The sequence below is a fragment of the Globicephala melas genome, chromosome 2, assembly GCF_963455315.2.
Source record: "Globicephala melas chromosome 2, mGloMel1.2, whole genome shotgun sequence".
Taxonomy (NCBI): domain Eukaryota; kingdom Metazoa; phylum Chordata; class Mammalia; order Artiodactyla; family Delphinidae; genus Globicephala; species Globicephala melas.
The window spans coordinates 103,066,179-103,090,463 of NC_083315.2; the positions used below are offsets into that span (position 1 = coordinate 103,066,179).

Consider the following 24,285-nt stretch of genomic DNA (forward strand, 5'->3'; position numbering starts at 1 on the left):
GAAAAAATTTTTTTTAACACATGAGAAAGTACACCTCTTAGCTCTGCTGCTGTGATCATGGACAAGTTACTTCTCTGGGCCTCCGGCCTGCAGTCTATTGAAATGACACTGATAAAATCAACTAGTTGTGGTATGCTGTCTGGCACACAGTAGGAGCTCAATAAATGATGGCTATCATTGCCATGGAAAGTTGATGGTGAGGTACCTACCTCTCAGGATTCTTGATCTCTTCGGTGACATAATTGAGGGTATCCCAGCCCGAGTAGGAGAACAGAGCCGAGTACAGTGCCAGAGCAATGTTGCCCGCTGAAAATGATGAACCCTCAAAGGAATTTTCAAAGTGAGTCGAGGCTCCTGGAACCCAGAGAATATGGAAAGGCATAAGGATTAGTGGCCTACACCCCAACTACAAGGTGATCCGGTAAAGGAGAGGAAGAATGTGACGATAACAGAATGTGTGTGGCTTACAACACCTTGGCAGCAAGGGTACCAGTGAAAGAATGGGGAGCAGAAGAGAGACAGCTACAGTGATGGGCCAGAGTGCAGGGAGCAGCACAGGGGTCTTGACAGGAAGGACCCCGGTGGCTCTCTAGAGTAAGGATCCACGACAGAGCAGAGGGCTGGAGAACAGGGGTGATGCAGTTCTGTCTGCCCCCTTCCTAACCCAGACAGCTGATACAGAGTGGAGGAAGGGCAGGGCTCAGTATGCCCAGTCAACAGAGTAGTTGCAGGGTAGGTGTTCACACCTGGAAACTGGTAGAGGAGTGGGTACAAGAGGTTCATTTCTGCCCTTGTCTGCTCCCAAGGGAGAACAGTCAGAGCTACAGCATTGGGCTCGACAATCCGCAAAAGCTGGCTCCCGGGATATGGCTCTTTTTTGCCCAAATCAACCTCCTCTGGGAGGCAGCATGCAGAGAAATGACAGGACAGGCTTTGGGCTCAGTCTGCCTGGGTACAGATTTCAGCTCCACTACTTAAGCTAGGGACTTCAGGGACTTCCCTGGCGGTCCAGTGGTTAGGACTCCGTGCTTGCATGGCAGGGGGCACGGGTTCAACCCCGGTGGGGGAACTAAGATCCTGCAAGCCTTGGGGCATGGCCAAAAAAATAAAATGGGGATAATAATAGTACCCATTAAATGAAATCATGCACAGAGGTCACTTAGAGGGGTATGGCGTATGGAAAATGCTTAACAGACATTAGTTGCTGTCACTCTTATTTCTTACCCTGACCAAGTCTAACAGTGCCTGCGATGATGACGGCGATCAGTGCCAATACTTTCGCGTAGGTGAAAACATCTTGTACCAGGGTTCCCCACTTGACATAGGCACAGTTAATGAAGGTTAAGAGACCTGAAAGAAAAATAATACTGATTGGTGACTGGCCCCACCGTCCAGAGGGCCTTAGACCCCCAAGCAGTTTTTCTGGTACCAGTCACCAAAATAGAGCCTTTGGCCAAAGACGGAACTGTTTGGGCTCTGACCTGCTCTTCATTGGAAACCTCTGCCCAGAATGCCCTCACCATTATCATTCAAAGGCTCTTGCTGAGCACCTGTGTACACAGCAACACACACACACCCACACACACACACACACACACACACGCCCTCAGCACTTATACAAGAGACACAAAACAAAGCGACTGGATTTGCTTACGCACAAAACTGCTCACAGCAATAGGAGGCAACTGGTAGCGAAACAGGATTAGTGATGCGTTCCAGCTGTTGGCTCTGAAAAGTCATGGTCTCTCACCCTCTCCAGCCCTGTATCCCCTTATATGGGCTCCAGGACCCAACATTCTGATGCTGTGGGATTACTGTTAACCTTGATGAGTCCTGTTGTGACTTATCCAACATCTGGGCTAGCAGGTCAGGATGTGTGGCCAGGATTAGGCTGGAGGCCAGACTTCCTGCTACTGCCGGCCAGCTCAGCTGCTTGTTTTCATGCTTGGAAAGACTCTTGGAACTGAGGTTCCTACAGAAGGGGGATGGGGCATTTTTCCTGACTGGACAATGCAAAAGTCAGAGCCACAAACATTCCTCAAGTCCTTCTATCCTGGGGTAGAGGCAATCCCTTTACTTGGATGAGCTTCAGCAAAATTCATGGATTGCCCTTAGAGGCAGGGTTCTTAACCTAGGGCTTCCACAGGCCTGAAATTCTTTGTAAAGTGTTATGTACATATGTCCAAAGAATATGCATTGTTCTAAGAAAAGGGTCGATAACTTTCACCAGAATCTCAGAGAACTCTACTACCCCACCCCCCCAAAAAAGCTATAATCTGCTGCTTCAGAAGAAGAAATTCAAGAGGGGAAGAAAATCAAAAGAAACAAGTCTGAAATTCAGCAGAACGTTCCTCAATCCCCCACCAACCTCTTAAACAAGCAGGCAGCCACATACCCCGCACCTTCCCCGCTGTGGCAAAGTGGATCGTTTCACTGCTCCCTCCTTCCCAGCTCAGCAACTGGAGCACTAGAAGGAGGGCTTAACAGCCGTTCTCCCAAGGGCTGCGAAGACAAGATCAGAGCCAGCCTGCCTTACCAGAGGAGAAAGTGCTGGGCTTGCCTGCTTCAGGCCACCAACTCAGTCCCAAGCACTCCCTGTCTCAGTTCTGGCAGTGGTGTGGCCCTCAGTGTCCCCAGCCCTTCTGTTTTGTTGTGTCCTGGTCTCATCACACTCTGGCCCAGAGGCTACTTCATCCTGAGAGGCAGGAAAGAGCAACCCCTCAGAACAGCTGTCTCACCTTCTGTCTCCCCCTCCCTTACTGCCCAAGTTCTTTTCCGCTCTTGCAGAAAGGGGGCATTCCTGTCCTAAACAAACACTTGCCTTTCTGCCTAATAAACAAGCCAACAAACCAACAAACCTTATCACAGGGCTGGGCAAAAATGCACCCATAACTCCAGGCCAACGTAGTGTTAATAAAGACACAAGCATGTAGTCTCTACAAGCATCCCATAAAACGGGCAAATCTTTCAGATCTGCTGATCCTCCTCAGCCGGTCACCCCTCCTTTACTCCCCACTGGACTTCTGCCTCCTGCCTCTTCTCTCCATCCTGTAACCTCCACCCCTCACCCTCGGGCTCTGCTGCTGGCTTACTAATATAACTCAAGCCAGGTTGGATTAGAAGCATCTGAGACAACTGGAGTTACCATATTCACAAGGGAATGGGGTCCCCTAATTAAAATTCATGGGTGGACTTCCCTGGTGGCGCAGTGGTTAAGAATCCGCCTGCTAATGCAGGGGACACAGGTTCGAGCCCTGGTCCGGGAAGATCCCACATGCCGCGGAGCAACTAAGCCCGTGTGCCACAACTACTGAACCTGAGCTCTAAAGCCCATGAGCCATAAATGCTGAGCCCGTGTGCCACAACTACTGAAGCCCGCGCACCTAGAGCCCATGCTCTGCAACAAGAGAAGCCACCAAAATGAGAAGACTGCGCACAGCAACGAAGGCCCAATGCAGCCAAAAATAAATAAATTAAAAAAAAAATTCATGAGTAGCCCTCAGGGTCACCAGGGTGACAACACTAAACTGGGATAGGCTTGAGAATTAAGAGACTGGTTCTGGTTCAGAGTCAGTCTGTAACCACATGCCACATGCTTCTGTTCTCAGCTCTGTCCAAGGAAGAGCCAACTCCTTATCCTTTACTACAACAAATTCTGAAAAGAAAATACATGGATTGTTTACATTTTAATCCTTACAGCTTCTCTAGTCTACTTCTATATCCATCCATCTGTATCCTTCCTCTTACCCACCAGTGTTTCCTCCTCCCCCACTCCTGAGGCTTTGTTCTCAGCCACTGACCCACCATCTTGCCCGGATCTGCTCTCTGTATTGAGCACAGGAGGTTCGGTTTGAACGAAGAAGGGAATCCTCTGGAAAGAGCGCTGGCCCTCATCTTCTCCAGCGCTCAGCTTCCTCCAGGGCCTCTTGGCCGTGGCAGCAGGAAATGGGAATGGCAGGCAGCAGTGCTGACTGGGCTCTCTGTCCCCACCCCCAGCGGATACAGCTGACCGGTGGCCCCAGAGCCCAGCCAAGTGCACTGTTCTTGAAGTGGAGCCTGACCTCCTGCTTCAGAGGCAGGGAAGGGGGTGGGGGTAGGACATGGGGTTAGAATAATATGGAGGCAACTGCAAGTTAACCTCAAGGACAGAGATGCCCTACCCTCCTACCTCTAGGTGCAATTCAATCTCCACCCAACACTGGGCCAAGACCACAGAAAGATGGGCTGAAAATCACCTCAGACCCTTGACTCAGGTGCACCTCCATTCCTGCTTTGACCCCTGCTTTGAAGGAAGAAGCAGCTGAGAAGAAGTCACTCCTATAATCATCTAAAGAGATGCTCCTGAATGGTCATGACACCCAGCCTCCATGAGCCCCTGGAGGAGGAGGCTAGTTCCAGCACTGAGGCCCAGCATCAGCTCTAGAACTAAAAGCAAGGAGAGCAGATGCCTGGCTTGATCCAGAAGTGAACAAAGCTTGCAGGCCCATTCAGGATCAGACGTCCAGATTTAGTTTAGATGCTCAAACTAAACAGTCCCTGAAAAAGAACATTCAGCCTACAATTCTCCCAGCACCATTAGTTTTAAATACATACAACATAACACACAACTTAGGCTGCTATTTAAGCCATTTTCTCCTTCAAATTCCCAGGGACTGTAAAAACCTCAGCAATTTATTAGGCCACTCATGCCGTCTGTAAAGAGACCAATAGCTCTTCCTCCCACCCAGCCAAAAACTTCTCCCTCGCAACTTCTCGCTAATTGTCCTGGACCTCTCCTCTGGAGCCACAAAGCATCAAGCTGAAGCCTCTCGCACATCACGATAAGCCCTTCTTATCATTAAAGACTGACATCCCGTTCCCCTTGAGTCTTCCCTCTTCAGTCAAAGACCTATGTTCTTCAACATCTTGTGTGATAAATATGGTTTCCCACTCACCGGCCCAGTTCACTCCTCTGTATTAATTGCACTTTGTCAGTGTCTCCCTGGAAACTGAGACCCACACAGAAAACTCCAGCTACTGTTGCAGGCTATGGAGTCTCAGTTTGAACTCGTCAACTGTAACTCCTTTTTTGCTCCCAAACTGATCAGCTTTTCCCTCTCCCTGTGTTTGGGCCTATTAAAAGTGATTTTTTTTTTAATCCCAAATATGGGGCTTTACACTTGTTCCTAGTAACTTTCCTCTCTGAATTTTTAGGCATCATTTCCATTTATCAGAAATGGAGTTCCCCCTTCATTTTAATCAGTTAGTTCAAATGCCTTCAATTTTGTGAAATCTGCAAATCTGATTAGCAAACTTTCTGGATCTTCACTGAAGTCACTTATAAAAATGTTGACTAGGATAGGCAGAGCCCTGTAGTCTATCACTATAGATCTTCCTCTCTGCTGTCATTATTCCACAACGTCAACCAGGAATCCACCAAACTATTTTTTTTTATCTAGTCCGCCTTTTTCTACCTTGTCAACAAGAATATCACAAGAGTTTGCCAAGAACCTCTCTGAAATCTGTATACACATGTCTCTGCTCTAGAAATCTAATGATGCTATCAAATAATGATTCAAATGAAATTAGTACATATATATGCTAGAATGTTCATAGCTATACCATTGTCATAGTCAAAAATTTAAACAACCCAAATGCCAATCAACGATAGAATGGCTAAATGAATACAATGGAATACTAAACAGCAAATGAGAAAGAACCATCTACAGCTACAGACAAAATTATGGATGAATGTCACAAATGTATTAAGTGAACAAGCCAAACACAAGAGAGTACATACCCTTTATATCCATTTACATCAAAACAGGCTAAATTAATCTATGCTACTAGAAGTCAGAACAGTGATTTCCCTTAGCGTGTGCATGGGGGGCACAGGGGAGTGACTGGGAGAAACACACGAGAGGTTCAGGGGGCTGCCTTTTTGATGTGGATGCTGGTTACACATGTGTGCTCAGTTTGAAAATTCATCAAGCTGTACACTTATGACATGTGTACAGTTCCTTTTGTATATTACACTTGAATAAAAAATTAAAATTGAACAAAAAATGAGGTTAGCTTGTTTTTAGCAAATCTGTACAGGTTACTAGAGATCCTCCTTTCTTCCCTTCACACTTTGCTAACCAGGTTTAACAGATGAGCCTAGAATTTGGGGAGGAATCAACCTCAGATTACCAGTGCAGCATGCTCAGAATCCACCTCCTTCTCTTTTTTAAAAGAAATTTATTTACTTTATTGATTTTTGGCTGCGTTGGATCTTCCTTGCTGTGTGTGGGCTTTCTCTAGTTGCGGCAAGCGGGGGCCATTCTTCGTTGCAGTGTGCGAGCTTCTCATTGCGGTGGCTTCTCTTGTTGTGGAGCACGGGCTCTAGGCACATGGGCTTCAGTAGTTGTGGCACTCGGGCTCAGTAGTTGTGGTTCACGGGCTCTAGAGCGCAGGCTCAGTAGTTGTGGCACTCGGGCTCAGTAGTTGTGGCTCACGGGCTTAGTAGCTCTGCGGCATGTGAGATCTTCCCAGACCAGGGCTCGAACCCATGACTCCTGCATTAGCAGGCGGATTCTTAACCACTGCGCCACCAGGGAAGTCCCTTCTTCTCTTTCTTGGAAAGCCAGGTTATCACTTGTGGTAGGCACAGTGGCCCTGAGAAACAGAAGAGTCCGTGTGAAAGCCTTTTTTTTTTTTGCTCCAGACGCGCAGGCTCAGCAGCCATGGCTCACGGGCCCAGCTGCTCGGCAGCATGTGGGATCTTCCCGGACCAGGGCACGAACCCGTGTCCCCTGCATCAGCAGGCGGACTCTCAACCACTGTGCCACCAGGGAAGCCCATGTGAAAGACTTTTGATGTGAGAAAGACTTGACTAGCTACTGCTGGCTTTGAAGATGGAAGGGGGCTATGAGCCCCTAGAAGCTAGAAAAGGCAAGAAAATGGATTCTCCCCTAGAGCCTCCAGAAAGGGACATGGCAATGCTGACACCTTGATGTTAGCCCGGTGAGACCCTTTTCAGACTTCTGACCTACAGAACTGTGAAATAATAAATTTGTGTTGTTTTAAACCACTAAATTGGTTGTAATTTGCTACAGCAGCAATAGGAAACTAATAGGTCAGTCAACAGTTTCCTTTTTACACCCTTCCTGTTCTCCAAGGTCCTGGAGATGCCTAGTAGTCATTCTGTCATCTCAACTAATTATAAATTCTTTCCATTTGTTTGCAAGTGGATAGTTAAAAACATTTAAAGCAATGACACACTTTATTACTATCTCCTCAACTCTCTTGGTCTTGTTTTTTGTTGGCCTAGATCTATCGGCCTGTTGGGTTTTTATTGAACCCTTTCCTAGGTGAGCAATCCTTCTGCAGGTCAAGTTAGAGGAAAAGAGGGACTGTGGCCTCTCCTTTCCACCATCTAGTTATCGTAGATCTAACTGCCCCCAGAGCATCCAGCCTTGCCCCTGCTGTTCTCACTCTAAACATTGCTCTCGGAAACTTTTGTTGGCCTTAGTAACTTCTTCAGGTCTTAGTTTATGCTGGGCATTAACCTCAGGACACTCTCCTTGCAGGGTCACTCCTTTATTTATTTAGTCTTGATTATGTCACCTCTCATTATCTCTTGCATATCGTTTCTAAAAATCTGAGCTCATCAAAAGCTTTTGCACAGCAAAGGAAACCATAAACAAGACCAAAAGACAACCCTCAGAATGGGAGAAAATATTTGCAAATGAAGCAACTGACAAAGGATTAATCTCCAAAATTTATAAGCAGTTCATGCAGCTTAATAACAAAAAAACAAACAACCCAATCCAAAAATGGGCAGAAGACCTAAATAGACATTTCTCCAAAGAAGACATACAGACTGCCAACAAACACATGAAAGAATGCTCAACATCATTAATCATTAAAGAAATGCAAATCAAAACTACAATGAGATATCATCTCACACAAGTCAGAATGGCCATCATCAAAAAATCTAGAAACAATAAATGCTGGAGAGGGTGTGGAGAAAAGGGAACCCTCTTGCACTGTTGGTGGGAATGTAAATTGATACAGCCACTGTGGAGAACAGTACGGAGGTTCCTTAAAAAACTACACATAGAACTACCTTATGGCCCAGCAATCCCACTACTAGGCATATACCCTGAGAAAACCATAATTCAAAAAGAATCATGTACCAAAAAGTTCATTGCAGCTCTATTTACAATAGCCCAGAGATGGAAACAACCTAAGTGTCCATCATCGGATGAATGGATAAAGAAGATGTGGCACATATATACAATGGAATATTACTCAGCCATAAAAAGAAACGAAATAGAGCTATTTGTAATGAGGTGGATAGACCTAGAGTCTGTCATACAGAGTGAAGTAAGTCAGAAAGAGAGAGACAAATACCGTATGCTAACACATATATATGGAATTTAAGGAAAAAAAAATGTCATGAAGAACCTAGGGGTGAAACAGTAATAAAGACACAGACCTACTAGAGAATGGACTTGAGGATATGGGGAGGGGGAAGGGTAAACTGTGACAAAGCGAGAGAGAGGCATGGACATATATACACTACCAAACATAAGGTAGATAGTTAGTGGGAAGCAGCCACATAGCACAGGGAGATCAGCTCGGTGCTTTGTGACCACCTGGAGGAGTGGGATACGGAGGGTGGGAGGGAGATATGCAGGAAGAGATATCGGAACATATGTATATATATAACTGACTCATTTTGTTGTGAAGCTGAAACTAACATTCCATTGTAAAGCAATTATACTCCAATAAAGATGTTAAAATGAAAAAAAAAATCAATGTGTTCGGGGCTTCCCTCATGGTGCAGTAGTTAAGAATCTGCCTGCCAATGCAGGGGACACGGGTTCGAGCCCTGGTCTGGGAAGATCTCACATGCCATGGAGCAACTAAGCCCGTGTGCCACAACTACTGAAGCCCGCGTGCTTAGAGCCCCTGCTCCACAGCAAGAAAAGCCACCACAAAGAGAAGCCCGCACACTGCAAAGAAGAGTAGCCCCTGCTCACTGCAACTAGAGAAAGCCCGTAGCAATGAAGACCCAACACAGCCAAAAATTAAAAAATAAATAAATAAATTTTAAAAAATCAATTAGTTTAAAAAAACATCAATGTGTTCAATCACACCACTTTCTTCAAATAATTCTCCTATTCTTCCTAAATAAGATAATTTATTGTATCAGAATTTCATCTTGAAGGGACTTCCCTGGTGGTCCAGTGGGTAAGACTCCGCACTTCCAATGCCGGGGGCCCAGGTTCGATCCCTGGTCAGGGAACTAGATCCCGCGTGCAGGCCACAACTAGAAAGTCCGCATGCCGCAACTATGAGCCCGCATGCCACAACTAAGACCTGGTGCAGCCAAAATAAATAAACAAATAATAAAAAAAAAAAAAAAGAATTTCATTTTGAAGACACCCCTGGTTTTTTTCCTGTTTTTAAATCCCTGGTTGTAAAATTGTAATTCTTTGCCCTGAACTTTTCTGCAATCTCTTTGCCTAAAATTTAGAGTACATTTTGGAGGAAAACCAGCATTTCTTTTTCTGGGACATAAACTCTGAGAAGGCATAATCACTTCCTCACAAGGATTCCACATTGCCTCTGGTTATGTCAAATAATAATAAATCCTTATCCTTTAGAGATACATATTGAAGCCTTTATGGATTAAATGGTTTGATGTCTTGGATATGATTTAAATAATCTAGTGTGGGTGAGAAGGGGTGGTTGGAGCATAGATGTTGATAATCATTGATGCTGGTGCTTGAACCCTGGGAGTTCACTGTGCAATTTGCTCTACTTTTGTATATGTTTGAAATCTTCCATAATAAACCATTTTTTTTAATGTAGAGAGGTACTGCTTCTAATAGAATGCAACTGATTTTAGCAAAAGATGCTCAGAGAATTGAAGCTTCCATTGCTATCATATTTCCCTTTCGTACAAATTTTATGATTTTTATGAGGAAAGCAAAACACTTATTCTTCTGATCTGAGAGTGTGCAGTAAATGCCCACAGTTACATCATTCCTACTTCTTTTTGCTTTTATCTTCGTGTTCTCTTCACCATGCTTCTTCCCTTAGGATGGGGGTTTATTTCCATGTACTTTACTATGGGAGATCTTCAGGAAAAATCCCTAACTGTTATCTGAGAGCCCTCTGATAGCACTATGTAATAATTCTTCTTCCCAAGGTAAGCAGATGGGATTAACAGAGGCCAGGGCCTTGGTGTCCTTTCTAAGAGATGGGCCACGTATCTGTAATGAGGAAGGAAGAGACTTCTCCTGTTTAGTTGTGAAAAGCAGCCCTCCTGCAGGCAAAAAGCTGGAGGCAGTACTGGGTAGTACTGTCCATTACGTTTGTTGGGAAAGAGAGAAAGGGGAGGTGAAATCCTTTGACAGGTCTCTGTGTCTTGGTCCTGAAGTTTCCCTCTCACTGCAATCAAAAGAATCAAAAAGTAACCTTGCCCAGAGGCAGCAGGCATCCCTTATTATAGCAGATCCTCATACAAGTACATCTCTCTTTGATATACTATATCAATCTCAGCTTTTCTAGCAAATCCATCACTTCTGAACAAAGTATACTTTTTTTTTTTTTTTTTTGGCTGTGTTGGGTCTTCGCTGCTGTGCACGGGCTTTCTTTAGTTGTGGCGAGCGGGGGCTACTCTTTGTTGCGGTGCACGGACTTCTCTTGTTGAGGAGCACGGGCGCTAGGTGCGTGGGTTTCAGTAGTTGTGGCTCGTGGGCTCTAGAGCACAGGCTCAGTAGTTGTGGTGCACGGGCTTAGTTGCGCCACGGCATGTGGGATCTTCCCGGACCAGGGCTCAAACCCGTGTCCCCTGCCTTGGCAGGCAGATTCTCAACCACTGCACCACCAGAGAAGCCCAAACAAGGTATACTCTGTCGCTGTCATATTCTAATCAAATAAATTGTTTCCTCCTTGCAGTAAATGTAAAAAGCAAATGTGTTTATTAGCCTCATTGAAATGTTGATGAGTCCAAAAGCATCACTCCCAATCTTCTAGCTTCTCCAAATGCATTACTGAGCAATTTTTCCAACTTTATTCTTCTTTCTCTATAATACCTCATAGCCTCCAAACTACCCAGATGTATACTTTTATCTGTGTATTTTTCCCCTTCCTCTAAAATTTCAGTTTAAACCTTTATTAAGTGCATCTCTCCCAATCTCTATAACATCTGCTCCATCCCTCACCAGAGTGTATCCTCTGGTATCCTAGCACTTACATTCCAGGACTCAGTTCTGTGTTCTCTGTTTTCTTTCACATACACAGACTTCAAGTGACAAAGAGATGAAGATTCCACCTGCCACTCCATTTGCTATCGTGAACTTCAAAGTCACACATCAAGTGACATATCTCATGTGTCTTCTGACTGGTGACGTCATTCATTCCCCAGCAATCAGCAGAAGTATAGCGGCCTGTGGGCTTAATTGGGGTGAGCAATCTCTGTGTCACATGTTACTCAAGAAAAACCACCCGTCTCTGCATTAGGCTGGTCTATGCATAGTCAGAGTCACACTGCTGGGGAGCAGTCCAGCCCCTTAACTGGTACACTCAGGCCCGCGAATAACTAGATGTCTCCGGAATACTCTACCAAGGCTGTTCCCTCAGAAGGACCAGATTTAAGCTCTCCAAAAAAGCCTCAGCTCTTCTGCCTAAAGCCAGACATTTCAAGTTTTTCCTTGTTTTCTTTACTGCTTGTTTTGTTTTTTGTTGTTGAATGCTGGTTTAGGATACTCTCTGCATCTTAAAAATCACTTTTTCTTCTTGAGTCCTTGATCGATTATTTCTTCCACCCTTCCTAGGTGCCGTTGTATCTCTCAGATAGCAGCTGGTCCTCAAACACTTTTACCTTTTCAGGCTACATAACCATGTCGCTTACTCAGGCTTCAGGGGGGAAAGCATCTGGCAAGAAGACACACGGAGCATAAGCCCTGTGGGTCACTGGATCAGAGCTGCCCATCCTGCCTTCTGGGGCCTAGCCAGCACTTCAGTTGCTGTGGGTCTGCACCACAGGAGGGAGCAAGCAAGCACTTTGCACCAGGAGGCTCACCGATTAACCGCTCCATCGGCTCCCGCCTCAAAGCCAGCGAGTCCTTGGTAACAGGATCCTTACTGGTTTGCTCAGCTAGGTCCAGTTCAGGTTCTCAGAAATGGGTCCCCAAGGCTGACTGAACATCAGGATCGCCTGAGGATCCCCTGAGGAGGGTGAACCTACAGCTCTGGGGCTCCACCCCTGAAGTTCTGGTTCGGGAGGTCTGAGACGGGGCTCCCCAGCGGAGCCTGATGATTTGCCTGCTCTGGGCTACTCTTAGGTCATCACAAAACAAAATCATCACTTAGAGAACCACCTTGATCACAGCAAGCCCAAACCCTCACTTAACTCAGCATTCCTGGTTCCACACTAGCATCACTCTACAAGCTTTAACAAAGTTCAGTGCTCGGGCCCCACCCAGGACAATGAAGTCAAGCTCTGGGCTACAGCCAGGCATCGGCATGTTTTTAAAGTTCCCTGGGTGATTCTAAAGCATGGTGACAATTGAGAACCTTTCTTCCCAAGGCCCCCAACAGTTCTCCTCAGCAGGAACCTTCTGCTTCCTCAAGTCTTGTTCTCCAAGCTAATTTCCATTCTTCTGCCCAGTGGTTCAGAGTTATTTGGCTGGGGGAAAAGAGAGGGAGAGGAAGGGGCCAGGAGTATTTTTTTTTAAATATTTATTTATTTATTTATTTATCTGGTTGTGCCGGGTCTTAGCTGCAGCAGGTGGGCTCCTTAGTTGCAGCATGCATGTGGGATCTAGTTCCCTGGCCAAGGATTGAACCCTAACCCCTGCATTAGGAGCACAGAGTCTTATCCACTGCACCACGAGGGAAGTCCCAAGTGTTTTTTTTAAACCCACTAGGTGACTCCAACGGTCAGCCGAGGTTGGGACCCACTGTCCCTAGCTCCTTCCCCAGCTTCCTCTAGGCTGTTCCCTTAGCCTCTTCTGAGGCAGAGAGAAAGAGAATAGAAAAAGGAAGAGACCAAAGGTGAACCCCTGAAAAGCTTTGGGGATCAGGCCAGCACAGAGCTCTACCTCCCTCCCTGCTGGTGAAGAGTTTGTTCCGAAGTTCACGTTGACCCCATACCAGAAAGACCTCAGCGCTCTGACTCTAGTCCCCTTGCTGCTGTGAATGTGGAACATGAAATGTAAGCTTCCTGGGCTTCCCTGGTGGTGCAGTGGTTAAGAATCCGCCTGCCAATGCAGGGGACACGGGTTCGAGCTCTGGTCAGGGAAGATCCCACATGCCGCCGAGCAACTAAGCACGCGAGCCACAACTACTGAGCTCACGTGCCACAACTACTGAAGCCCGCACACCGCAACTACTGAAGCCTGTACGCCACAACTACTGAAGCCTGTGAGCCTAGAGCCCGAGCTCTGCCACAGGAGAAGCTACCGCAATGAGAAGCCCGCGCACCGCACCAAAGACCCAACGCAGCCAAAAATAAACAATAAATAAAATAAATTTATTATTAAAAAAAAGAAATGTAAGCTTCCTCACTCCCAGCTTAAAATGGATAATCCCTCTGGAAGAGGCAACTAGCTTCCAAGTAGAAAGTTCAAAGGGCAAAAGGCAGTTGGGGGCCCAGCATCTGGCTGTTCCACCTCATTAGCCACAAGACACGAAGCTTTCCAGTACCAGGAAAAGCTGCCCAAGGACAGTGGCCAAAGCTCTCAGAGATCTGAAGTCCTACAGCGTCCACGAGTGGCTCGAGCAGCCGCCCTCCCCTCTGCCCGGGCCCCACAGTGGCCCTCAGCCCCCAACACCCTGAGAGCCAAGAGATGCAATGCCTTTCTCGGCCAAGCTGAATCTGGAGCTGTACCATCTGTTCACTCCTCCAGCCAACATTCACTGAAAACCACCTACTACACGCAGATCACGAGGGTCAAGCGTCAGGGATGCCGAGACCGCCTGACCCCTAAAGAGTAGTCTGTTCACAGGCGGCCCCGCATGTGTGCTGCTGGCCGACGGGTACAGCAGGCAGACCGAATACACAGGAGATAAAACATCCCATTAACAAAAGGCAGAAATCTAGACAAAAAAAACTGGGTCACAGGGTCGCTGACATTCTTACATACATCATCTAAGTTAATCTGACAGAGTAGGTTTATTATCTTCATCTTACAATTGAGAAAACCGAGCCCACTCAGCCAGTGGCCAGCTCAAAAGCTTGTACGCATTCCACTACACTATATGCCCCCCGTTTGCATGCAAGGATATGGGCCGGGGAGTGGGTCTATCTCCCCCTGGGGTAACAGGGCTTCCTGGCTGCAGAGAACTGGAGCAATCCTCAAAGAGCTCTGAGAAGCCAGAGTAATCAGCTTCAGGAGGGGCTGAATGCACACCCCTCTGGCTGGGAAAAGTAACCATTTATAGAGCCCTGAACGGGACAGCAAAGTTCCTTCAGAACTCAGAATTCATCCATTCATCCATTCATTCTTCCATGCATCCATCCATCCAATAAGCATGTATTGAGCTTGAACCCACTGTGTTCCAGACCCTGTGCAGAATCTTTGATTAAGACCCAGTCCCCAGCCTTCCCAGAAAAGTAAACTTGGGCGAATACAAGAATCAGGTGTTATGAAAGTCACTGAGAGGCAACCCATCCAGTCTGGGGGAGTGAAGAGGGTGCAGGTGGGCACCAGGACCACTGTTACCTGCACTGAGTGTACAGAGGTTGATGCTGGGGTGGGGGGAAGGGAGGTGGAGTTCCTGGTAGAGAGGGCAGCATGTGATTACCCTGACCATGCAATGAATGAAGTCACCCATGCATACAAAAAACTTACCTAAGCAATAATCCGTAAATGATTTCAAGGTCTATTAGCAATACTAGCTTATCTAGGGCTGTAGTTAGTTTATCAGCAGTTCTAAAGGAGGACTACACCTGTAAAGGAAACATAAGCCACCCGGACAGAAGTAGAAATCATATATGCTCTCCCGAAATTTGTCACTGATGAATAGGAAAGGGTGAAAGTATGGTAGAAATATAGATCACGCCTCTGTGAGGTAGAGTCCTATTCTACAGATGAGGAAACTGAGACTAATGAAGTTAACCTGCCTGATGCCGTGCTCCTCACCACCATGCACCGTTGCCTTTCAAAGGGATGAGGATGCGCCCTGGACTGTTCAAGGGACAGAAATGCTGACTCCAGGATCCCAAGCATTCCAACCGTGGGGAAGACTTCATTGTAGGGTATGAATATTTCATCCAAGTTTTCCAGAAACGCACCCCCAAACCAAACTAAGGTGGTCTTAAGTCTTTCCCATAAACTCCCCCCTCAGCTTTGGTCCCTTCCACTAACAACCGCCTTCCTTGCCTCCAGGGTCCATCTTCTAGAAAGCACATCTATATTCCCTTCCCTGCCCTTTCTCCACAATGCAGTCTGACATCTGCTCCACTACTCCAGTGAAAAGCCTGCCAAAGTTCCCCTTGACCTCCTTCTTGTCAATTCCAACGATGTTCCATTCCATATTTTATTTAACAGTTCTTCCGAGAAAGGCTACTTTTGAGTGTAAACCCACCTCCCTTGGGTGCACTGCCTTTCCTCAGAACACTTTACATATCTGTCCCTCCCATCAACTGTGAGCTATGTGAGGGTAGAGATTGGGTAACAGTTATCCTTGTATCCCCAGGGCCTAACCCAGAACTAGGCAGAGTTGATACTCAATAAACCATGCTGGATAAATAAAATCTCTCTGAAATCTGACTCCGCCCTCACTGCCCTGAAATTTCCCTCTCCAAAGTCACCAGTGATCTTCGTGTTGATAAATCCAAACAACTTCACTCAGTCCTATCTAGCTTGACCTCTTAGCAGACTGGACACTGTTGGCCAAACTGCTCTCTTCCACTCACCCTCTCCACGTTTCCCTATTTCTCTGGATGCTGCTTCTCCCCCTTTTTTGCAGAATACCTCTCCCTCAACGTTGGTACTCTAAGGATTCTTATAATTCTAAGAATTCCAAGAATGCTATCCAAAGCCCTTTTCTCTTCCCTTTCTATATCCTGTCCCAGGATCATCTCATCTGCTACTGTGATTTCAACTACTATACACTGATGATTCCCAAAAGTATATCACCAGCCCAACTGTCATGATTCCAGATACACAGGAATATGTAACCACCTACTCAACATCACCAGGCACAAACTGATCCCATCAATTTCTTGCAAACCTACTACTGCTCCTCCAGTGTTCTCCCTATAAGTAAATGGCATCACCATTCACCCAGTTGCCCAAGCCAGATGCCAAAGCTCAGTATCTCATCATCATTGACAATCTCTACCCATATCTAACTGGTGTCCAAGTCTTTTTTTTTTTTTTTTGCCGTACACGGGCCTCTCCCGTTGCGGAGCACAGGCTCCGGACGCGCAGGCTCAGCGGCCATGGCTCACGGGTCCAGCCGCTCCACGGCATGTGGGATCTTCCCAGACCGGGGCACGAACCCGTGTCCCCTGCATCGGCAGGTGGACTCTCAACCACTGCGCCACCAGGGAAGCCCGGTGTCCAAGTTTTAACCAGTACCTTCATCCCCAAAACATGACTGTAGTCCAAGCCACCAGCATGTCTCACCAGGATCATGGCACAGCTTCCTAACTGGTCCCACTGCTTTTCGTCCTGCAAAGTCAGAATAATCTTCCTAAAAATCACAAATATCACTCCCCTACTTTGAAAGCCCAAAAAGGTTTTTCATTGCCTTAGAGGAAGCCCCCCAAACTCCTTAATATAGCATGTGTTCTAGGTTATATTTTCCAAAGATATCTCGACAATATCTCCCATCCCACATGCTTTTCATACAATGTGACTTTAACGCTCTGCCCATCAAGAGATAGGGTCTGTGCCTCTTAAAACTGGATGGTCTTCTGTGAATGTTTCTACCTATATAGTGCTGCAGGAGTGATACCATGTGACTTCAGAGGCTAGGTCATAAGAGGCAATGTAGCTTCCACTTTGCTTGCTCGGATACTCATTCTTGAAGCCTTCAGCCACCGAGTAAACAGTCTGATTGCGCTGAGGCTGCCATTATGTGAGAAAGCTCAATGTAGTCCATATAGAGAGACCACATGGAAAAGCCCTGACGTGACTTGAGAAAAAGATACCCATCTAGTCTGCATCTGCTTCAGCTTCCGCCTGTTTCAGCTCCTGCCACCATCTGTCTACAACCACATAAGACCCTGAGCCAGAACTGCCCCACTTAGCCCTTCCCAAATTCCTAAGCCATAGAAACCACGAAAGAATAAAATGACTGTTTGAAAACACTTAGTTTTGTGTGATTTGTTACACAGCAATAATAACTAGAACAGTTTAGATAAAGCCCTGAACAACCTATCCTGTGACCTCCATCTACCTCTGCAGGCCAACTCTCAACATTTCCTACCTTAAACGCAATACCTGAGCTCCTTTCAGTGTCTCAAAGATGTCCTTTCTTGTCTTCAAGTTTTCACACATTCGTTCTTGCTGCCTGAGATGCTCCTCTTCCCTCTCTACTCGGTTAATTCTTCTTCACTCAGGTGTCAACTTCCTTATGGAGAACTTCCAAACCCCTAGGCTATTCAGGTTTCCTCCTGGGCTCCCTCTGCCTCACAAGTCACAACACTCATCATGATCCATTGTAATCTTGGACTGGGTTGCCCATCCTGTACACACACACACACACACACACACACACACACACACACACACGAGAGCTCCATAACGACAATGACCAGTGCTGGGAAAACAGCAATTCAGGCTTTTGTCGTTTCCTACCTAGATTGGTAAGAAAGGTATCTAACCCATGTCTCTGCCTCCAGACTTGCTCTTAGGTCCCACCCCAGCTGCCCTGCTCCCTCCTTCCAATCCTGCAGTGGCTCCTTATAGGCTTCAGGAGAAAATCTAAACCCTCTAGGAAGGTTTGGCCTCGTGCGCTAACCCCTTGCCTCCCCTTGTCCCCTCACATCCCACAATCCCCCATGCACAGCCCGCGCCCCACACTTCTTCTCACCTTTGTGCCTTTACATTGCCTTTCCCTGTGCCTAGAATTCCTTACGCCTTCTTCATTCAACAGACATTTACTGAGTACCTAGCGGACGCCAGGCACTGTTCTAGGTGCCAGAGGCTCAGCAGTGAGCAAAACAAAGTCCTTACTTTCATGATGTTGATACTCTAGAGGCAAAGATAGATAATAAACAAGTAAAGAATTAATGTCAGGTGGTAAGAAGTCTATAGAGAAAAACAAAACCGGCTGGGAGACTGCAAGTGACCATTTTAGATGGGATAGGTCTCCGGTAAGGCAATATTTGTGCAAAGACTTGAATGGAGTAAAGGAATAAGCTCTGAAGCCATCTGGGGAAAAAGCCTTCCCGGCAGAAAGAACAGTAAGTACAAAGCCCCTGAAGCGGGAGTGTGGCAGGCAAACTGGAAGAAAAGCAAGAAGGGGAGGCCTGGAGCTGCAGCGGAGAGAGTGAGGGTGAGAGGAATGAGATGTGTCAGAGCGTCCGATGGCGTCGGCTCTGTAGGCTGTGGTGAGTGGGTTCCTCACCGCCCCCCCTTGACTCCTCTCCGTCCTTCAGTGTTGGGTACTAAGTGCGGACCTCACCTCCTGAATTAGCCGCACTCAAGCCCCCTCCAGCACTCACCATATACAATGTTTCACTGACTATTTTTGCCCTTCTTCTCCACTAACCATGAGTTCCCTGCAAGAAGGGCTCTACCTTTCAGCCTCATACTTTAGAGAACCCACCGCATTCAGTAAATTTTCCTCAAATAGTCAAAACTTTCTTCCTTTGTTCTGGCTCCATGCCCTGCAAGGAATTCCCTGATTACTAGATGGGTTCCCCAGTGACTATGGTACTAGGAAGGGGGTGTCTTGATAGCGAACACATGCCTTCTGCTCATTAGAAATCATACGTGTGGGACCTCTCTGGCGGTCCAATGGTTAAGACTCCGCACTTCCAACGCAGCGGGTACGGGATTGATCCCTGGTTGGGGAACTAAGATCCCACATGCAGCATGGCGCGGCCAAAAAATAAAAATAAATAAAAATAATTTTAAAAAAGAAATCACATATGTATGCTCACCATGTCCATTAATAGACTGACATCAACATGTACCTCTTTTTTAGGTAAGTGTGACTCAGTTGGGGGAAAATGATCAACTCTGGGTCATGATGACCCTAGGAAGGCACAGCTCTTGGAAGGGCACATGAGCATCCCAGCGGAAGCCTCAGGTGACCCTCTACCTCATCACTCAGCCCACCTTCCCTATTTCAGAAGGCAAGCCCATCACCCCCCATCTGTCCAAGCCTGAATCCTTAGCATCATCTCTGAGAGCTCCGAAGCCCTCCACACCCAGAAGTCCTAGAAATCCCACCTTATGACTATTTCTTTTCTTTTTGTTTTTGTGGGCCTCTCACTGTTGTGGCCTCTCCCGTTGTGGAGCACAGGCTCCAGAGGCGCAGGCCCAGCAGCCATGGCTCACGGGCCCAGCCGCTCCACGGCATGTGGGATCTTCCCAGACTGGGGCACGAACCCGTGTCCCCTGTATCGGCAGGCGGACTCCCAACCACTGCACCACCAGGGAAGCCCATGACTATTTCTTCATCCATCCCTTCATCTCCCTTCCAAAGGCACAGCCCACAGTGCAGGCCGTCACTACCCTTCAGGTTGCAGCTCCCTAACCTGGTGCCCCTACCTTCTGTCTCTCACTTTTTTCCAAAAACACTCTCCACAAAGCCAGAGTTCTTCTTCAAAGCAAATGTGATTTCATGTCTCCACTGAAAATCAATAGCTTCTGCCTGCTCTCAAGATAAAGTCCAACCTGTTCCGGCACCATATAAACCCCTGCGGAGCTGGCCCTGGGACTACATTTCCAGTCTCTCCCTTCTCATTCCTCTCCTACCCACATTCCAGCCATACCAACTACCTGGAATTCTTGAACCGGTTCTGCGCCTTTTTGTACCCTGCACCTTCACACGCAGTTCCCTCTGTGAGAAGTGTCTGAGGAGATGGCTACGTTTCTATTCAAAATTCAGTTCAGACATCACAGTCCCTGCACTGTCATCTTAAGCGCTCCTCCCCACAAGAGGAAAGTCGTCTCGCTTGCTCTGAGGGGGCCTCTTTCCCAGCTGCTTGTAAGCCTCTTCCTCTCCCTACTTCTTGGTTTCCTCCTGAAGGGTTACGGTTAGATGAATGAGCTATTACTGCGTAGATCCTATCTGGACAGAATATCTCAGCATCCGACTTGTACTGGTTGCTCATTAAACAAGAGCTGAAGGAAGAAACTCATGAATCGTATGCCCCTAAATTCTTACTTACAATCTCGGTTGCCCTTCTGAACCTTCTTCCAGATCTCTATGTCCCTCTGAAGATTATTAGAGATAGAACAAAGTCCTATAAGCAACCGAGAGAGAGCAATTTTAATCATAATCATTAATACTTTACACTTGAGTCATGATTTATGGTTTTCACTGAATCTCATGTCATGCTCACAGGAGTCTGGAAGTAACAGTCACTACACACAGTTATAGAGCCCAGCCTCAAACACAAGTCTGGTACGTTTTTCATTCTATCAGGCTTGTCTCAAATATATGCCATAAATCCAGCACGAAACTCTGTCTTTTATTAACTGGGGAGCTCTCTAGACTAATTGTAACTGTGGCTACTCTGCATGTATTCTTAGGAGGGTGCACATGTGTGTGTATGCGTACTTGGGTGCACAAGAGTTTGAGTACATCTCTATTCCCAAATTAGAAGCAGCAAATTAAAAAGACTGATGAAGGCAGGCCCAATGCCAGAATCAAGGAACAATAGCTGTCAGAGTCAACACACATCAAAATCATGAAAGAATAAAACCTGAGGCACTGAAGTCGGGCCAGCTGTCTGAGGCCACTGAGGAAGCAAACATTCATCCCCAGACCAGGGGCCTCAGTCATACAAGCTTTGACATGTGCAGTGGTGACCCTGAGTCACCAGGAAAAAAAAAAACAAAAAAACCTCAAGTTATGAGGGCAAGCAGACATATCACTGGTTTTAAAGAGATTTCAACCAAGATGGCTAAAATAGAATTCTGGTGCTTAAAGGGATGCAGCCCTCTTGGAAATTTTACTTAAGTGGAATAATCCTTACTCTACACAAGATGCGTAAGTATATGCCCACGTTTGAGGGGACCCCGAGACCAACAGATCCTAAAATTAGTTTCATCAGAAAGTCAGCCCACCAGCTCATTGGTAAATGATGCCAGAGAAACTACAGGTCACATTTAAGACCTCAAGGGAAAACCCCCTTCCTGCAACCTAGGGCAGTGCCTTTGTACCTCCCTGACCGTTGCCAGAATGACAAACAGCCCCACACACAGACATGAGTCTGAATCCACACATGGGCACACGAAACACCACAGGAGGAGCCTACAGAGGACAGCCGGCTCTCTGCACAACAGTCAAAAGAGGGAGGCTGGAGAGGAAGCTGAGAGTAAAATGAGGCAGTGGAGAAACTGAAAGGAAAGAGCATATGAGGCTGATTGAGAGGGTTGATCCAGCAAGCAATTGTACCTGGTGCAAAATGCCTGTCCCCCCCACAGCTGCCCCTGAAACTGACAGGACCGCTCAGCTTCTCCACAGCCGGGGGTGGGCGGGGTCTCCAATGTCCCAGGGTCTCTCACGCTGCGAGGGCACTTTTCTAGAACAGAGGCAGCTGAGGGAAGGGGTTGCAGAGGATCAGCCTCTCAGCACCTCCAAAGTGGCTTTGCTGAACGTACAAATTTAAATAATATTTTATTTATGAGATGGAGAAAAAGGCAAGGTAGATTGAAATGACAGTTTTAAGAATCTAGGCCACAAAGAAGGTAAATTGGTGCAGCTACTATGGAAAACAGTATGGAGGTTCCTCAAAAAAACTAAAAACAGAGTTGCCATATCATCCAGCAATCCCACTCCTGGGCAGATATCTGGACAAAACTATAATTCAAAGAGATAACATGAACCCCTATGTTCATAGCAGCACTATTTACAAGAGCCAAGACATGAAAACAACCTAAATGTCCATCGACAGATGAATGGATAAAGAGGACGTGTAACATATATACGGTGGAATATTACTCAGCCATAAAAAAGAACAAAATCATGCGTTTTGCAGCAACATGGATGGACCGAGAGATTATCATACTAAGTGATGTCAGACAGAGAAAGACAAATACGACATGATATCACTTATATGTGGAATCTAAAATATGACACAGGGACTTCCCTGGTCGTCCAGTGGTAAAGAACCCGCCTTGCAATGCAGGGGATGTGGGTTCGATCCCTGGTCAGGGAACTAAGATCCCACATGCTGTGGGGCAACTAAGCCCATGCACCACAACTACTGAGCTCACGCACCTCAACTGGAGCCCATGTGTCACAAACTACACAGCCCACACACTCTGGACCCTGCACACCACAACTACAGAGCTCGCGCACCCTGGAGCCTGCACGCCACAACTAGAGAGAAGCCCACACGCCGCAACGAAGAGCCCACGCACCGCAACAAAAGATCCCGCGTGCCTCAATGAAGATCCCACGTGCTGTAACTAAGACCCAACGCAGCCAAAATTTTTTAAAAATTGAAAATAAATAAATAAATAAAATACGACACAAATGACTTATCTATGAAACAGAAACAGACTCACAGACATAGAAAACAGACTTGTGGTTGCCAAGGGGGAGCGGGGAGGGGAGGGATGGACTGGGAGTTTGGGATTAGCAGACGCAAACTATTACACATACAATGGCTAAACAGCAAGGTCCTACTATATAGCACAGGGAACTATATTCAATATCCTGTGATAAACCATAATGGAAAAGAGTATGAAAAAGAATGTATACATAAGTATAACTGAATCACTTTGCTGTACAACAGAAATTAACACAACATTGTAAATCAACTCAACTTCAATGAAATAAATTTTTTAAAAAAAGAATCTAGCCCACAGAAAAACTCATGCAAACGCAATAGGATATTCACTGGAGTGTTATCTGTAAGACTGAAAAACTGGAACCAACTGAAGTGGCCATTACCAGAGGCCTAATTAGCTAAACATACAATACATCCTTAAAATTAACATGGAATAACATGAAGCATTGTTTTAAAGTAGATCTGTAAATCGAAAAGAGCATCACTGATAAATTCTGGGGAAAAAACCAAACTGTAGAATTACATGTGTACTATGATCCCATTTTTGTAAAACAGAACAAAACTACATCCCTTGAAAGAAGAAGAAAAATGTCAGCAAAGGTAGAGACTGCTAATGATGTTTACCATAGGAAGTTGGGAGAAAGGATTTTTTTTTTTCTTGGACACTGATGCTGTTTGAATTTTCACACTTAGCGTACATTAATTTAACAACAACAAAAAAGTGTCTGTCAGAGGCATTCCTTTCCATCTCCTTCTTACCGACTAAGCAGACTCACGTGCTGGCCTCTGCCCCACGCTCCACCCCACCCCTCCTGCCCAGCCCCACTTACAGATGCAGGCAGCAGCCAGCAGGCGGCCAGCAGCATAGGGGGCTAAGCAGTTCGGGAAGATGGGCTGCACCATGTAGTTGGCAAAGGTGATGGCAATGATGGCCTGGCTGGTGGGCTCGATGATGAGGAGGGAGGTCCAGAGTCGGATGAAGGCAAGGAGCTCTCCGAAGGCCTCAAGGATGTAGGCGTAGCTGGCCCCAGATTTCTTAATGGTGGTGCCCAATTCCGCATAACAAAGGGCCCCAAAGACGGAGAAGAGGCCCCCAACAGCCCAGATGACCAGGGAGAGGCCAAAGGAGGCACTGTATATGAGCACGCCTTTGGGGGAGACAAAGATGCCCGAGCCAATCATGTTCCCCACAATCAGGCACACGCCGTTCAGCAGCGAGATCTCCTTCTTCAGTTTTACCTGCTCCGACCTCGGGCTGGCTTCATCGGCCAAAGGGGAGGCGTCCCTCTCATGCTGGGAGGCCACTTCATACTTAACGCCGTCGACCATGGTGGAGGAGGAGAAGAAAGCCTTCACCAGCTTTCTGGCATTGCCCTCTAAGGAAGAAAGGTGAAGATATATAGCAGGTTGGCAATTACAGAGAACTCTCCTCCACAGGGGGCAGAGTGGGCAAGCCACTCACGCCCACCATTTCAGAGACCTCTCTCTCACGTCCCACCTCCCATGAACCTCTTCTCCATCTGGCTCACCAACTCGAGTCTTTAAAGGATGGCACTCATTCCCCAGAGAGAAAGCATGTTTCTCATCATTGATTT

General features: G+C 46.7%; 1 protein-coding gene and 1 non-coding gene across 5 annotated transcripts in view; one reads left to right on the plus strand and one right to left on the minus strand.

Moving 5' to 3' along the window:
* Positions 1 to 24,285, minus strand: part of SLC7A7 (solute carrier family 7 member 7) — a 35,987-nt gene that overhangs the window by 4,513 nt on the left and 7,189 nt on the right. For all 4 annotated transcript variants that reach the window (XM_060294568.2, XM_030854501.3, XM_030854502.3 and 1 more), the window contains 3 exons: positions 23,521 to 24,066; positions 1,225 to 1,350; positions 210 to 354 (listed from right to left, as the gene is read on the minus strand). In XM_060294568.2, the coding sequence (XP_060150551.1) occupies positions 210 to 354; positions 1,225 to 1,350; positions 23,521 to 24,019 (770 nt within the window). In that variant the 5' untranslated portion in view covers positions 24,020 to 24,066. The remainder of the gene's footprint in view (positions 1 to 209; positions 355 to 1,224; positions 1,351 to 23,520; positions 24,067 to 24,285) is intronic.
* On the plus strand, positions 9,202 to 9,274 carry TRNAG-UCC (transfer RNA glycine (anticodon UCC)). Its single transcript has one exon. It is a non-coding gene; the product is annotated as a tRNA-Gly (tRNA).